General features: G+C 44.8%; 1 protein-coding gene across 1 annotated transcript in view; it reads right to left on the bottom strand.

The window, feature by feature from the left end:
- ret (ret proto-oncogene receptor tyrosine kinase) overlaps positions 1–10,846 on the bottom strand; it is a 44,863-nt gene extending 34,017 nt beyond the window's left edge. Inside the window, exons 1-3 of the mRNA XM_078530982.1 lie at positions 10,708–10,846; positions 7,204–7,445; positions 5,541–5,712 (exon numbers count right to left, since the gene is read on the bottom strand). Coding sequence (XP_078387108.1) covers positions 5,541–5,712; positions 7,204–7,445; positions 10,708–10,771 — 478 coding nt within the window. The 5' untranslated portion in view covers positions 10,772–10,846. The remainder of the gene's footprint in view (positions 1–5,540; positions 5,713–7,203; positions 7,446–10,707) is intronic.
- Positions 10,847–18,139: the final 7,293 nt, after the last annotated feature.

Here is an 18,139-nt window from a genome sequence, read left to right as displayed (position 1 = left end):
TTCAAAGTTAGGACAAAGGGCCTCTGGAAGTGCACATGGTTGAGGTACAGACCAGCCATATTCTAACAGAATGGCCAATCAGGCTCGATGGGACAAATCGGTTCCTCTAGTTTTTACGCTTTTGTTTTTGCACAAGCGAGCTCCCTCACACAGAAAACCACTGACCCATACATTCAGCCACCATTGACCTGTGTAACTGCCCACCCATTTCCCATAGTAAATCCCCAATTTCACCATCTCTCTGTGTATTTTTCTTTCCAACTTTCTATCAAAAAAAAAAATCAGTCTAAGCATCCATTGATTTATCTTAATTCCAGCTGCCTACCCATGGAACCATCCTTCAGTCTTCCAGAAATTGTTCCCTCTTTCTACCCAACTGCCCACCTTAAATCAAAAATAGACTTCCATTTATATAGCGCCTTTCGTGACCACCAGGCGTCTCAAAGTGCTGCAAAGACAATGAACTACTTTTGTATTGTCCCTGTTGTAAGGTACAAAATGTGGCAAACCAATTTGCGCACAGCAAGCTCCCACAAACAGCAACATGATAATAACCAGATAAGCTGTTTTTTGTGATGTTGATTGAGGGATAAATATTGGCCAGGTCATTGGGATAATTACACTGTTCTCCTTCGAAGTAGTGCCATGGGGTCTCTTAAATCCACTTGAGACAGCAGTTTAATGCCTCATCTGAAAGACAGCACCTCTGACAGTGCAGCACTCCCTCAGAATTGCACTGGGAGTGTCAGCCTTTATTTTTGTGCTCAAGTCCAGGAGTGGGGACTCGAACCCTCACCCTTCTGCCTCAGGTCAGCGTGCTACCAACTGAGCCACAGTTGACACACTCCTATAATCTAACTACCTACTATAGAGACAAGGGGCCTTCATTCGCATGTTGATATGTTTTATTCGTCCATCCAACCATCGACTGACCCATGCAACACTCTCTTTACTAGCGCCTTTCCATTTGAGTTAACAGTGGGCTCAGAGCTGCCAATCTCACTCAGGAGGATGTGGGTCCAAGCCTCACTCCAGAGACCGAAGCACAATAATCTCAGCTGATACTCCAGTGTCGCACTCAGATGGTGCTGCTGACATTCGAACGAGACATTAAACGAAGGTCCAGTCAGTCCTTTCAGGTGGACACAATAGATCCTTTGTCAGTTTTGAAGAAGACAGAATGGTACTCAGTGCATTTTGTGGGAGTTTGTTGTGCATGAATTCCCTGCAGTATTTCCTACATTACAACAAAAGTACTATATCGACTATAAAGAAATTTGGGTGATCATGGAAAGCGCTATATGAATGCAAGTCTTTTTTTTTTAACCTGTCTCTCTATTTGTCAGCGTTTAAGGCGAAGATACAATTTTCCAGTGTCCACTGGATCATGACTTTTCAGCAGCCTGGGTGGGTAAAGTGGGAGAGATGGCTCTCCAACATGGAAAAATCCCCAGGACAATTACTCGCAACATGCCAGTCAGGTTTCAACCGACATCTATTTTATGTTTTCGTTTTCCTACTCTGGTTCATCAAAATGCAGGAGGTAGATTGTCAACTCATTGCCTTGGCACAAAACTAGCAGTCCCAATTAGCTCAGGGTGCAGTTTTAAAATTAGGCAGTTTCTATAACAACTGGTGACCCACAAAGGCCAGTTTATCATCTGGAGACCAAGTTGGTAATCTAGCTCTTGGCATTTTTTAATTAATTCATGGGATGTGGGCTTCACTGGCTGGGCCAGCATTTATTGCCCATCCCTAATTGCCCTTGAGAAGGTGGTGGTGAGTTGCCTCCTTGAACCGCTGCAGTCCATGTGGTGTAGGTACACCCACAGTGCTGTTAGGGAGGGAGTTCCAGGATTTTGACTCAGTGACAGTGAAGGAATGGCGATATATTTCCAAGTCAGGATGGTGTGTGGCTTGGAAGGGAACTTCCAGGTGCTGGTGTTTCCATGTGTCTACCACCCTTGTCCTTCTTGATGGTATTGGTTGTGGGTTTGGAAGGTGCTGTCTAAGGAGACTTGGTGAGTTCCTGCAGTGCATCTTGTAGATGGTACACACTGCTGCTACTGTGCGTCAGTGGTGTAGAGAGTGAATGTTTGTGGATGTGGTGCCAATCAAGTGGGCTGCTTTGTCCTGGATGGTGAAAAGCTTCTTGAGTGTTGTTAGAGCTACACTCATCCAGGCAAGTGGGGAGTATTCCATCACACTTCTGACTTGTGCCTTGTAGATGGTGGACAGGCTTTGGGGAGTCAGGAGGTGAGTTACTTGCCACAGGATTCCTAGCCTCTGACTTGCTCTTAGAACCATAGAACCACAGAAAAGTTACAGCACAGAAGAGGCCATTTGGCCCATCTTGTCCATGCCAGCCCGAGGACACCCAGGTGCCCTTTCTAATCCCACCTTCCTGCACCCGGCCCATAGCCCTGCAGCTTACAGCACTTAAGGTGCAGATCCAGGTACTTTTTAAAAGAGTTTAGAGTTTCTGCCTCTACCACCAACCTGGGCAGTGAATTCCAGACACCCACTACCCTCTGAGTAAAAAAGTTCTTCCTCATGTCCCCCCTACACCTTCTGCCACTTATCTTGAATCTATGTCCCCTGGTTCTAGAATTCTCCATCAAGGGAAACTAATTTATCCTGTCCACTCTATCTATTCCCCTCATAATTTTGTATACCTCAATCAAGTCACCTCTCAGCCTTCTTTGTTCCAGGGAAAATAACCCCAACTTATCCAATCTCTCCTCGTAGCTACACTTTTCTAACCCTGGCAACATTCTTGTAAACCTCCTCTGCACTCTCTCCAGAGCTATTACGTCCTTCCTGTAATGTGGTGACCAGAACTGCACATAATACTCCAGTTGTGGCCTCACCAGTGTTTTATACAATTTCAACATTATATCCTTACTTTTATTCTATACCTCTGCCAATAAGAAGAGCATTCCATATGCCTTCTTTACAACCTTGTCTACTTGAACTGCTGCCTTCAGGGACCTGTGTACTTGTACGCCAAGATCTCTCACTTCATCTACCCCTCTTAGTATATTCCCATTTATTGTGTGATCCCTGTAACTGTTTGACCTCCCTAAATGTATGACCTCACACTTCTCTACGTTAAAATCCATCTGCCACTTTACCGCCCACTCCACCATCCCATCTATATCGTTTTGGAGACTATGGCTATCCTCTACACTATCCACTACTCGGCCAATTTTTGTGTCATCTGCAAATTTCCCAATTGTGCCCCCCACGTTCATGTCCAAATCGTTAATATATAACACACACAGCAAGGGTCCCAACACTGAGCCCTGTGGAACACCACTTGAGACAACTTTCCATTCACAAGGGCATCCATCGACCATTACCCTTTGTTTCCTGTTACAAAGCCAACCTTTTATCCAGTTTGCCACCTTACCCTGAATCCCATGGGCTTTTACTTTCCTGACCAATCTGCCATGTGGGACCTTGTCAAATGCCTTGCTAAAATCCATGGACACAACATCCACTGCACTACCTTCATCAACCCTTCTTGTCACTTCCTCAAAGAATTCAATCAAATTTGTGAGGCAAGACCTTCCTTTAACAAATCCATGCTGACCATCCCTGACTAGTCCATGCCTTTCCACATGACAGTTAATCCTATCTCTCAGGATTGATTCTACTAATTTGCTCACCACCGATGTAAGACTAACTGGCCTATAATTGCTTGGCATTTCCTTTGATCTCTTTTTAAACAATGGAACTACGTTTGCATTTCTCCTGTCCTCCGGTACCTCCCCTGTATCTAGTGAAGATTGGAAAATCATCCTCAGAGCATCTGCTATCTCCTCCCTGACTTCCTTCAGCAGCCTCAGAAACAATCCATCTGGCCCTGGTGACTTATCAACTTTCAAGGGTTTCAACCCTTCGAGTACTTCCTCTCTCTTTATGACTATCCCGTCCAATATCTCGCAGTGTTCCTCCTGGAATACTGTATCTACATCCTCCCTTTCTTTTGTAAGCACGGAGACAAAATATTCATTCAAAACCCTTCCCACAGCCTCTGCATCTACACACAAGTTTCCATCTTCATCTCTGATAGGTCCCACTTTTTCCTTAACTAACCTTTTAGCATTAATGTATTGATAAAACATCTTTGGGTTTTCTTTATCTTTACTTGCTAATCTTTTTTCATGCCCTCTCTTTGATTTCCTTATTTCCTTTTTTACTTCGTCCCTGCACTCCCTATATTTGTCTAGGCTATCTGCAGTGCTTAGTTCTTTGTGCCTATCGTACGCTTTCTTTTTCTGTTTGATCTTCCCCTGTATTCCTCTAGATAACCAGGGAGGTCTAGATTTGGCAGTACCACTCTTATTTTTGTAGGGGCCACGTCTACTTTGTACAATTAGGGTCTCACTTTTTAATGCTTCCCACTGGTTTTCCACTGTTTTATCCTCCAGCAGTGCTGTCCAGTCCACCTCAGCCAAGTCCCTTCTCATTTCTGCAAAATTTGCCTTCCCCTAGTTCAAGACTTTTACTCCTGCCTTATCTCTGTCCTTTTCCATGGTAATGCTAAATCTAACTGAATTGTGATCACTTTCCCCGATATGGTCGCCAACTGTCACTTCACCCACTTGCCCTTCTTCGTTCCCCAAGACTAGGTCTAGAATTGCATCTCCTCTCGTTGGGTTTGTCACTACTCTTGTAGCCACAGTATTTATATGGCTGGTACAATTCAGTTTCAGTTTTTGTTAGCCTTTGTTTCATCTTTATTAGGGTCGTTCAGGCAAAATCTAAGAGTTCAAAGCAGTGAATGTTATGATTCCCGGTGCAGAACTTTGCACGATGATGTATCTGGACCCAATGGGTTAGAGTGATAGATTTGTGGCCTCTGTAATTTTCCATCCATTATTGTAATGGATGGAATATCGAGTGTGCAGACTTCCATAAGGACATGTGAAATAAGAGCAGGAGAAGGCCATATAGCCCCTCGAGTCTGCTTCACCATTCAAGAAGATCAGGGTCAGTATATCTGATGCGTAATTTCCATAGAATGAAGCTTTACACCAGGAGCACTTAATCAGGAAAGTTTCCCCTACACTGAGTGATTCAAGGCTGAAGGACACACTCTGAATAAATTACCAGTGCTCTGTCTGCCAGCATGAAATGAGAGTCTATGGACGTGTAATAAAACCGTAATGCTGTTTGTAAACACAACACACTGATATCATCCCTTTCCCTTCATCTCAGGGCTGTTGACCTTCATATTAGCGCTAGACGCCTCTCTGAGAGTCTAGGAACCAGGGATGTTGTAGACATTTTAGATAAGACACAGACCACAGCCCAGTCAGTCAACTCCCCCACCGCTCCCCTCACCCACTCCCGTTCCTATTCATGAGCTTGCTCCTACTTCAGCCTTCAGTTCAAAATGTCCAAATCCCAAACATGAATCTCCCGTTGGCCCACGAGGACCTGCTCTGCATCTCCAGCCTTTCCCGCAGATCAGAGTTTCCCTTTCTACTTGCCCAGCATTGCCGAAGGACAGCTTTTTGGTGGGGGTTTACCGTATCTGTTCACAGTCCCTCGAGCAGGGCTTTCAATGCTGGCAGGTATCTCCAAAGGGGTGGCCTTCACTCTGAAGTTGTCTGTAATCCACGTATCGTTCCTCATCACCGTTGTTGTGTATTTAGTGGTGCTGTCGGTATCGTAGACAAAGAGAGCCCCCACCACCGTGTGCTGAAAGGTAAGAAATCGAGAAGCAAGTGTAGCCGATGAAAACTCAGTGGGGTAGATCTTGGATTTGTGTGATGGCGTTAAAAAGGGTGACAGCAAGTCGGCACCCTAGTCTACATCTCTCCTGACTGAGGACAATGGAAATAAAATAAGGGAGCTGCCAACTCACTAAACTGTGCACAAACAGTACAGTACTGGAACATGAGGAACAAGTGAGCTGGTAACAGAGTGCAAAACCCCCTGAAATGGGACTTTGATGAGAGTGGGAATTAGGTAAAAGCAGGAAGGAGGTGCTATTATTGTATATTAATTATGTTTAATTATACGCAAGTGGAGGACATTAATTGGGGTTTTGATTGAGCACATGTAAAGAGAGACATGCTGAAATTGTGGAAATTGAGTTAGGAGGTATGTGCTTGTAATGTTTCACTCTGTGTATAAATGTAAGACTGAGTCAAGATTGGCTCTAGTATCATCCTTCACCAGCTGTCTTTCTGGAATAGATCGCAAAGCAAATTAACCCAGGGGCAAATTCTAAAGGAAAAAGCAAAAGGGGGAAGGGGGGAATTTGAGGAATCTAATTGAAGAGAGTTTGTGTTTCTTGTATTTTCTCAGGAGAATTATTTTTAATTCAAATAACCATCATGTCATAAAGTTGCACAAAAATGAAATACTTTTAGAAATTGTGAGATGTTTGCCCTCCAGGGCCAAATTCTGGAAGGTTTTATCTAAAACAACTTTGAGATGCTTGATGCATTCAAGGCAGGTGTGGTCAACCTTAGTAAGCCACTGGCCAGGCATCAAAATATTAGAGATGGGGGCATTTTCATAGATGAGGCATCACAGAAGACACTGGGAGTCAGAGCGGGAAAGGAGATCCCTGTATGTAGAGGAACACCACCACCTGCACATTCCCCTCCAAGCCACATACCATCCTGACTTGGAAATATATCACCGTTCCTTCACTGTTGCTGGGTCAAAATCCTGGAACTCCCTCCCTAACAGCACTGTGGCTGTACCTACACCACATGGGCTGCAGTGGTTCAAGAAGGTGACTCACCACCACCTTCTCTAGGGCAATTAGGAACAGGCAACAAATGCTGCCTTGCCAGCGACGCCCACATCCTGCATACAAACAAAACAAAAAAGCAGAGGTTGGGCCTCTGACAGAAAGGGGCCAGAAGATGCATTGAGTAGTGGGGCAGGAGGAACCATCGCTGGCGATCGCCAACACTCTCTCTCCTCTGGAAAGAAGTGGTGTGGAGACTCAGGAGGTGACTGTGATAGATGGGGATGTGCCATATGCTGGAGAAGTCCTATCAGGAAAAGAGGGACAATCAGGAAGTATAAGTGGACAGGGTGGATTGAGGGGTAATAGTTTTTTGGAAAAATCTGGGGCCTATTTCGGTTTCGCACCTTCCTTTATTTCCATGTAGAAACTACGAGCATGAACATAAACACAAATTCTCATCCAAATCTAGTTGAAAGTCTTACCTCTTTCCTGTTGAATTCAATGAAAGCCTCAGCAGTGTCATTGCCGCCAGGGAGGTAGGGAGTGTTGTCACCTTTGTCAAGGACAGTCACGTGCAAGGACCTCCCAACTTGAATCACTTGGACAGGCGTCCGCAAGGTACATTTGACAATCATTTCGTACGTCTCCCTCTGCTCCCTGTCCAGTGACTTTTCCACACTGACCTCTGATGTCTCCTCATTAATCCTGAACGGAACGGGACCATCTGGAAAACGGACAGATTGAAATTATATTTGGTATGGACGCCTACGCCCATCCAGCAGGCCAAACACTCTGGCGAGAATGCCAAGATAGGTTTTTGTTGGGCAAGTATATTAAAGGTTACGGAACCATGGTGGTTAGAGGGAGTTTAAATATGGAATAGCCATGGTCTAACTGAAGAGGCAAACAGGCTTGAGGGGGTGAATGGCCTTTTTGTGTTCCTTCCAATGTCCCCTCAGAAAAGAAAACATTGTTAGTGCCAGGTTTTCCTCCTGGAGGTGGAGATGTCATCCTCATGAACCTGCCCTGTTACCGACTTTTGGATGAGATGTTGAACCTAGGCCCTGTCTCCTACCGCAGGTATATATAAAGGGGTCCTGTGGTTCCATTTCGGACAAGCACAGGGAGAGCTCTGCCCAGTGCCCAGGCCAATATTTATCCCTCAGCCAATGCCGCAAAAACAGATTATCCGGTCATTATCACAACTGATGTTTGTGGGAACTCGCTGTGTGCAAATTGGCTGTCCTGCTTCCTGCATTACCAAAGTGCCTACACTTCAACAGTACTTGATGGGCCGTGAAGCGCTTGGAGATGTCCTGTGGTTGTGAAAGGCTAGTCAATACCTTTGTTCAATACCGCCCAAGAAATCAATAATGCAATGTGCTTTCTCAAGATTGTAAATTGGATGGGCTGGAGATCTTGGCCAGGACACAGCAACATTTTAGGCAACAGTTGCACTAATGTTGAACTGTTCTGTTGTCAAGTCAAAGCTCCACAAATGGTTTATGGAATCACAGAATAGTCAAGCACAGGAGATTCTGCATCTTGACTTGCTGTTAGTGGGATCCTGCTGTGTGTAACTTGATTGCTGTGTTTGCCTGAGTAACAACAGTGTCTGGACTTCGAAAGTAATCTAAGGCATTTAAGATCATCCCCAGGACCTGATGCGATACAAATAGAAATGATCAGGATTGAACCAGCACCTACAGACCGAAGTTATGAACCTGCTCACCACTAGATGGTGCAATTGTTGAAGAATTACACCAATCTGCAACCTTTGTATAGGCTTCCTTTTAACGGGCAGATGTTCTGCTGCTTAAACCCTCATCCATGCCTATGTTACCTCTAAACTTGGCTATTCCAATGCCCTCCTGCCTGTCCTCCCACATTCTACCCTCCGTAAACTTGAGGCCATCCAAATCTCTGCTGCCTGAGTTCTAACTCGCACCCAAGCCCCATGCACCTATTATCCTGATGCTCGCTGACCCACAATGGCTCCCAGTCAAGCATTTAAAATGCTCATCCTCACTTTCAAATCTCTCCCTGGTCTCGCCACCCCCCCTCCCCCTCCCCCTCCCTATCTCTGTAATCTCCAGCCGCACAACGCTCCGGGATAACTACGCTCCTCTAATTCTGGCCTCATCCACCATTGTACCTGCTCCATCGCAAGGTGACTGTACCTCCAGCTGCCTGGGCCCCGAGCTCTGCAATTCCCTTCCTAAACCTCTCCGACTTTCTACTTCTCTTTCTTCCTTGAAGGGGCTTTTTAAAACCTACCCTTCTGACTGACCAAGTTTTGGGCCATTTTCCTTAATATCTCCTCATGTGATGTGGTGTCTGTGTGCTGCCCGATGCTGGAGGATATAAAAACTCATGGGGCTGAATTTTGCCATCAATGGCCAATTGAGGCCATTGACAGGATCATTTAAACAATTAAAGGACCTTAAGGTCAGCGGGTCGGCCAGGAGCCCCGGCGGGGAATAGAGAAAACATGAAACCTCATCCAGCGGCGGGATGAGGCTTCATGTAGGGATTTAAAAAGTTTAATAAAGTTTTAGTGAAATTTATGAACATGTCCCATCTCGTGTGACATTGTCACATGAGGGGGACATGTTAAGGATTTTTTTTCTATTTTTAAGGTTTATAAAGCTGTCAGCGATCTCCCTGAGGCTGCACTTAGCCTCAGGGGGATGTGGGCTCTTTCGTGTGCATGTGTGAAAGAGCACACTCTCGCATTTGGGGAATCCCCCCGCACGCACAGGGAGCGCATAGCTCTTCCCTCCGGGCGTCACGCTGGCCCGCCCACATAAAATGGCGGTGGGGCCCGCTTCTCTGGCAGGGATTGGTTCCCCACCCGCCCAACAGGCAGGAAATTCTGCCCGTGAAGTGTGAACCCATCAAAAAGAACTTCACCACTACCCATGTACTTTGCCCTCATGGACATCAAGTGCACCCTCAGACTCAATGTGAGCAATGCCATGGAAGGTCCACTAGTAAGACCCCACCCCCCCCCTCACTATCCTACAACAAATAACAGGCTCACATGCTCAGGGGTCCCCCGGTTTCTCTCTGGCCAGCTCCTAGAGCAACCCGCAACAAACCTACTCCTCCCTCATTCCCTCTGTGGGCAAGTGCCTGTCCTTGGTATGTTCCCTCACACTTTAATTATAGGAACGTAGGGGCAGAAAGAGGCCATTCAGCCTCTCAGGCCTGTGCTGCTGCCATCCAGTGAGATCATGACTGACCTGTATCTTAACCCCATCCATCACGTTGGCTCCTTATCCCTTTATACCCTTGTCTAAATCGATTGATCTCAGTTTTTGAATTATTAATTGAGCTAGCATCTGCTGCTTCTTTGTGGAAGAGAGTTTCACCCTTCTACCACTTTGTGTGAAGAAGCATTTCCTAGCTCTTCTCCTCAATGGCCGGACTCCAATTTTCAGGCCGTGTCCCCTTGTCCAAGGTTCCCCACCTGCAGGGAGAAGTTCCATGAATATTACTAAGAAGAGAGACATGTTGCCGAAGCTTTTCATCTTGCACTCATCAGGACAAATGCAAGAATACCAAATTTCAAACCATCACAATTTATACTACAGGAGTAAAGAGTGCTGATTGGCTGGCAAGTCAGCTTTGATTGGCGGCCAAGGCGTTGCCATGGAGAAAACAGCAGAGAACTAGAGGCTCCACAAGCTCCTGTGTAATTCAAAAAAGGCGCAAGCCTTGAACATATTCCTTTTGTTTGCAGAGAACGGACCCCTAGCAAGCATAAATGAGCCACATTATGAGCTCAACTCATTACCTTAAATTGGTTGTTAGTGCAGCTACATTACGAAAGAAGTTTCTCTATCAATTCCTAAAAATTCAGCATGTCGATTGGGATTGATAGGCATCTTGAAGTACCCTACAGCCTCTCAGAGACCAATCCCTGTACCCCACTTGCACCCCAAGGATGCCAGCCATCACATCTCACCCCATGTGGTGTTTACCTGTTCCTAGATGATAGGAGATGTTTGCAAACTGGCACTGGTGCTGGTTTGGCAAGGAGTTCATTTGGAAGAATGTGCCAGGGAACTTGTTCTCAATAATCTGAACCTTCGAATCCACTTCTCCAAAGCATAGGTCTTCCACTGTGATATTGGCACAGGAGGGTGGGCTTTTATTCACCACAATAACTATCACCTGTGCCTTACATTCCTTCTTTGGAAGTGGTTTGGGAACAGCAAAGATGTGCAGTGTGATCTTATATAATTCAGGTCCGCCCATGTTACCTGCAACAAAGGGGAAGAGAAAGATGACATGACTCTACGGCTGTGAGAGAAGCTTCGACTACTACCCCAATCCTATGAGGGACAATTTTGACCCTATCTACCAGGCAGGAACCAGGCTGACGGTCAGTGTAAGATTTGGTTCAGGAGTCATAGGCCAGACCAGATAAGGACGGCAGATTTCCTTCCCTAAAGGACATTAGTGAACCAAATGCTTTTTTTTTACAATAATCAGTGATAGTTGTCACGGTCACCACAATGCGACTTGCAACTAGCTTTTCAACTCCAGATTTTTAAAAATTAATTAATTAAATTTAAAGTCCACCAGCTACTGTGGTGGGATTTGAACCCATGTCTCCAGAACATTAGCCTAGGCCTCTGGATTACTCGTCCAGTGGCATCACCACTACACCACCTGCACCCCCCCACACAATGCTGATCTTGCCAGCAATACTCACATCCCATGAATAAATACATTTTAAAAAATATAGAATTTTTTTTGTTTCAGATCACTCTCTCGTATTATCCCATTCTTATTAAATTATAACTGGTTTAATTTAATGTTATGTGGTGATATCATCCATGAAATATCAATATCAAGTACGTCGTCACATGATAAAAATGCTCTGCTTACCCAGCAAATTGAGGTCACTCTCCTCCAGTGTCTTGTTAAGGTAAAAGACCCCGGATCGCTCATCAATCCTGAACCACTGCTGTCGAAATCCGTTTAACAGATTGTTGCAGAACCCAAAATAGGCTGTGCGATCGCCTTCATCGGGTAAAGCATAGACCTGGAGGAGCGGAGTGTCTGCTGGCTGACCAACGTATACAGTCGTCTGGTAAGTCTTCCTGGGGAAGTATAGTCCGAGCACAACTGGACAGAAGAAGACATGCATGATAGACAGAGTGTAAAAGAGAGGCAGAAGAGAGATGAAGAGAAAAAATAGAAAGAAGATAGACAGAAGGTAAGAGACAGATGAAAGAGTAGCAGAAAACAGAGAGGGACAGAAAAATAGAAGAGGCAAGTGGGATACAAAAAAAGAGGGAGAGAGAAAGAAAACAAATATCAGTGTAATATTTCTAGTAAATGGTGGAATTGTTGGCAGTGAAAATCTTTCCATAGAAAACTTCAAAACTGGAAACCTTTGAATTTTTTCTAAATTTACTAAAACTGTCCTAAATTTACCTTCCGACAGTTTGAAACAGGTTCAATCACCTTGGTTTAATGTTTGGGATATTCTCACATTGAATGAAATTAGCGTCTGATTTATCAACACATTGGGGATGAACAAAGATATAACAGGTTTTAAACAAAAACAGAAAATGCTGGAAAAACTCAGCAGGTCTGGCAGCGTCTGTGGAGAGAGAAACAGAATTAACGTTTCGAGTCCGTATGACCCTTGTTCAGAGCTCTGAAGATGGGTCATACAGTCTCGAAACATTAACTTTGTTTCTCTCTCCACAGACGCTGTTAGACCTGCTAAGTTTTTCCAGCATTTTCTGTTTTTGTTTCAGGTTTCCAGCATCCGCGGCATTTTGCTTTTAAACGCGTTTTAACTGAGTTCAAGCCTCTAAGCTGATAGCGAACCTCGCAATTTTGTGTTACAGATAAATATTCGCAAGATAGATGACATTTGGCAAATGCTTCTTCACATTAAACTGTGACTTTGGATCACAAGGGAACCTACTGAAAGGGCAAAAGATACATTTGGGGCTTCATGTCAGATGTTGTCCTTCATGAAGAGCGATCAACATCTGGAATGGGAGGGCAGCAGAAATGCAAAGCCAGCACACACTCAAAAAGCAGTTGGATGCTCAGTAAGGGGACTGTGAGCTTGTTGTCAGCTCTTGGTCAGTGGGGTAGCACCCTCAGAAAGCTGTGTATTCACCACTGACACCAGAGAACTGGGGCAGGATGTTTGCCTCCATATGGGGCAAATACAGAAGTGGGTGAGTGCAAAGATTTGTGCCACCAGCCGGTTTACTGGTACCATTCCACCCCTGACCATTTTCCCAGAGGTAGGATTGGGCAGCAGAAGGGCACTTGGATGGCCAATTAAGGGCAGTTAGCAGGTAACTGTCAGAGGCTGACTGGAATTCTCCGCCATTTCAGAGACAAAGTGGACAGAGCACCCGTCAGTAAAGTTCATTCCCAATTTTACTGGAACAATAAACTAAGCCCATTGCAATGGCCAATCAAGGCCAGTCAATTCAGTCTGCTAAAGCTATGCTATAATCTCATTTCCCTATGGTGCTTTGATGGAGTCTCTACCACAGTACAGAAGAAGAGGAGGACAACTTGCAGCTGACTCAAGGCAATTGTCGGGGAGGGTGGGGGGTTGAGGTAAGGGAGGATGGCCAAACCTCAGAAAAACACTTTAAAAGTCAGGCAGAGAGATACTAATCCTTTAGAGTAATCACTGCTACATAATGGGATTTTATCTGCAAATGCATTATAGCATCCTTTAAAACCCGATTCTATTCCCACCATGTTTAAAGGTCTTATTTCTTTCAAAGGCAGACGGCCATGCTGATAAAAATGGCACAAGCAAAGAGCCCTTCAGTCTTCTTGTGTCTCCCACTGTTCCTTATTAAACTGGCACTCTTCCCATATCGGGCAGTGCTTTGCTTTGGCTCGACAAGGCTATGAGCTGATGTGTTCAGATAATTTTAAACTCAAGATCTTGTCAATCCTTGCAAAAGGACCGTGATGAAGATTGCTTACAGCTATTCAGGGAAGTTTGGGGAAGGTCTCTCGCCATCCTACACAGCTGCACTCCCTCAAGCATCCCCATCAAAAACTAACGATTCATCTCAGTGATATCTATACTGTTGCCAACTGTGATTAAATGTATTCCTGGAGGTTTCGTCACATGACTTTCCCCCACACTCCAGCCATTAATCGGCCAACACATCCATCCTCGTGCCGCACGGCCTTCCTTCACCAATTAGAAAGCAAAAAGACTCTTTACCCAACTGGATGATGCTTGACTGTCAGACAAACAGCCTTTCCCCTCTCCCGCCGTCCTCCTCAATATTCAATATTTTTCTCTGGTAAAGTGAAATAAATGTTCAAACAAAATGACTAAAAAAAAGATCTTTTTAAATGTCCCAATGATTTTTCTCCAGGGTTGCACACAGTAGTGCCCTAGAGATTGAGGTTCAATTCCTGGAGACCCCAGGCCAATCCTGGAGGGTCTATCGGATCTACCTAACAGCCACACCGACAAAATTCATTGTATGTGAACTGCCTGAAGATGTCTCTGAGAGGATAATGTGCCCTTTAATATGAGATATTTTTGTCAACCAGTTAATAAATTCAACAGCGTTTCCAAATTAAAGCAAATGGGCATGTTCAAACAAATTGAGAAATATACTTTTCAAATGGGCCTCTGTTTGACTGGCTCCTGAAATGGAAACCAACCATCTGGTGGATGGACCGTTAGCAGGGGAATCGCTGAGAACTTCACAAGTGTGCATGTCTTAAGCGCAACACTCGAAAATGAACCTGGTGTTGAAGCAGGTCTTTTGTGTCAGAATGCATTTGCCAACCTGGAATTGGAATTGTGACATTAAGTAGATAGGGCAACTGAAACACTGGTGAAGTAGATCAAAACTAGAGATCAGAAACATAAGATCATCACTAATAAATTCAATGGAGAGTTAATGAAAAGCTTCTTTACCTAAACACCAACAGCTTACATTTAGCACCTTTAATGTCCCAGGGTGCTAAGAGCTATCAGCCAAAGGGTGTTAAGAAGCTGGAATGCGCTACACAAGGATTAGTTGGGGTAAATCGCATCGATGCATTAAGGAGACACTAAATAAGTACACGAGGGAGAAAGGAATAAAAAGGAATGTTGATAGGGTGAGATGAAGAGAGGTGGGAGGGGGTTTGTGTGCAGCATAAACACTGGCATTGATTAGTTGGGCTGAATGGTCTGTTTCTGAGCTGTGGATTCAATGTAGTGTGGCTCCACATGTATCAGCAGTATAATATACTGTACATTACACATTATAATACCCCTACCTTTGCAAAACAGCTTATACCTGACATACCATCAGCAATGCCATGGCCCTTTAGTATCACCGCAGTGTCATAACTCATGTAATGACACATCAGAGAGATGTGTTTTAAAGAGTGGCTTAAAGAAGGGGAGAGAGGTAGAGAGAGTGTGGTGGGGGTGGGTGGGGTGGGGGTTGGTCGGGGGTGGGGAGGGGGAGGAGAAAATTCCAGAGCCTAAGATCTGGACAACTGAAGGCACAAGGGCCTGTGGTGGAACGATTAAAATTGCTGATGCGCGAGAGACGGAGATTGGAGAAGCACAGAGATCTCAGAGAGTTGTGAGGCTGGAGGAGGTTGCAGAGGTAGGGAGAAGGGTGAGGCCATGGAGAGATTTGGAAAACAAAGGGTGAGATTGTTAAAATCAAGGTGTTGCTGGATCAGGAGCCAATGTAAGGTACCAAGAACAGGGACAAAAAGTGACTTCCCTTGATCATGAAGGGCCCCAAGGAGATCTAATCCAGGCTGATTCTTTTATTGTTGCCAATCTTCACAAAGAAATAAATGAGTTTTTTTTAAAAAGGAAATGAGATTCGCCTCAGCAGTTTAAGTGGAACAGCTTGTGAGAAATGCACTGCGTGAGTTTCTGGCTATGAGGTTTTTGAACAGTTAGAATAGATTATACTTTTAGATTTAGGCAGTTCCTATGCAGTTTGAGAATAAAATCAATATTTTGAAAGGAATAATGGATCACAGAAATGTCTTATTTAGTTCATCGTTATTAATTAGGTCTCCAGTTTAGTGCTACTGGAGAACTGTTCCTGGACATAATGGGAGGGTACCACGTATGTTGGAAAAATCAAGTGGACTCGCTTGCAGATGTAAGCTCTAACCAGCTGGATTTTTCCGGTATTCGTTATTCCAGAACAAAGCAGCCCACTTGATCGGCACCATCCACCACCTTCAACATTCACTCCCTCCACCACTGATGCACAGTAGCAGCAGTGTGTGTACCATCTACAAGATGCACTGCAGGAACTCACCAAGGCTCCTTCGGCAGCACCTTCCAAACCCATGACTGCTATCACCTAGAAGGACAAGGACAGCAGATACATGAGAACACCACCACCACTTGGAAGTTCCCCTCCAAGTCACTCACCATCCTGACTTGGAAATATATCACTGTTCCTTCACTATCGCTGGGTCAAAATCCTGGAACTCCCTCCCTAACAGCACCGTGGATGTACCTACACCACATGGACTGCAGTGGTTCAAGAAGGTGGCTCACCACCACCTTCTCAAAGGCAATTAGGGATGGGCAATAAATTTATGGCCTAGCCAGTGACACCCACATCCTGTGAAAGAATTTTTTTTAAATCCCAAAGCAGCTTAGATCACATCCAGAAAAAATCCCCATTCCCCCTCCAAACCCCAACATTAACTTCATGCTTCGACCTCTATCTGTTCTACAGCTGTGTGTTGCCTATGAGTTGGGAAATCGCCGGGCTGTTGGATTTACAGATCCCAATGTTGAGGCAGTTCCTTGGTTGGTGCCAATGGGTTCCCAAGGACCAAATGTCCAGGTGGTTGCTGACGATCATGACCTAAAAACTTCCTGAAGTGTGACTGTGGATCCCTGATGAGTCCACAGGTTCTCCAAACTGACATTATGCACCCTACATTAAGACATGTCTTGGGTACGCAACTTTAGGCTCCCAATAATTTGGAAAATCTCCAAGCTGCTATATACCAGCACATGCTGAGACAACACTTAACTGTGAGACTCCGATAGAGTAAGAGCTCCTTAGGTGGATGTAATTTTCTTGCCCTTTTCTTCTACAAACAAGCTCTGTTCAGGAAATATATAATCTGCCAGGACATATTTGCAGAAACATTAGAAAGTGAAGTGATATAATCTATCATGCATTACTTATGGTATGGTTATTACAACAAATAGATTCATAGAATGGGTATGTTGTGTTTTTATAATGATATAAAGGCAGCAATCACTCATAAGGGACTGTGTAAACATGTTGTGGGTTTACTTATCTAATCTTGGTACATGAGAACATATCTACATGGATAGAAAACTTGAAGACATCAGCAACAGAGTCATGTGTGCTGTGTTCTGCTCATAGGCCAAAATGAAACCGAGACTGGATCACATGACACACTTCTCTTCTAATAATTGCATGCTGCCATCTCTTAAAGGCATATTACAATAGGGTACACCATAAAAGGGGGCCATTCAGCCCGTCAAATGACTCCCTGTAAGAGCAATGCACCTAGTCCCACTCCCCTGATTTTTCACCATATCCCTGCAAATCTTCTCCAGAATTACCCAACTCTCTTTTGAAAGCTTCAGTTAGATCTGCCTCCGTCACTCAGTCAGGCAATGCACTCCAGATTCTAACCACTCGCCGTGTAAAAAGCTCTTCCTCATGTTGCTGTTGATTCTTTTGCCATTTACCTCAAATTGGGGCCCTCTGGTTCTCTACCCTGCCACCAACAGGAACAGTTTCTCCCTATTTACCCTGCCCAGATCCCTCCTGATTTTGAACATCTCTATCAAAATCTCCTCTTAATCATCTCTTCTCTAATGTCTTTATGAAGCTACATTAATAACCCACAGGACAGAATTTCGAGTTTGGCGGGCGGGCATGGTCAGTGGACCCGGGAGGGTTTCACGCTGGCCGGCCAATGAATGGGCAGCCAGTATAAAAGGCGCATTGAAATGCTCAGTGCTGCCGGGGTGGGTGGGGAGGGGGCCGAGCGCGGACATCAGCAACAGAGTCGTGTGTGCGGTGTTCTGCTCACAGGCCAAAATGAAACCGAGACTGGATCACATGACACACTTTTCTTCTAGTAATTGCATGCTGCCATCTCTTAAAGGCATATTACAACAGGGCACAGCATAAAAGGGGGAGTGCTCACAGGGAGCTCCCTGAGGCAGAGAGCTGCCTTAGGGAGCTGAAGAATTCAAAAGCCATAAATAAAGATTTTCAAAATGCCGAAAAATATATCCAAGCAGCAGGATCAGTCACCTGAACATATGGCTGATGTAAATTCTGTCCAAACATCTTTATCTTTGTTTTAATTAATATCAGAAACCTCATCCCGCCCTTAGGTGAGGTTTCCTCAAAAAGGCAA

Source organism: Cetorhinus maximus, chromosome 27 (assembly GCF_964194155.1).
Source record: "Cetorhinus maximus chromosome 27, sCetMax3.hap1.1, whole genome shotgun sequence".
Classification (NCBI taxonomy): Eukaryota; Metazoa; Chordata; class Chondrichthyes; order Lamniformes; family Cetorhinidae; genus Cetorhinus; species Cetorhinus maximus.
This window is presented reverse-complemented; position numbering and strand designations above follow the sequence as displayed.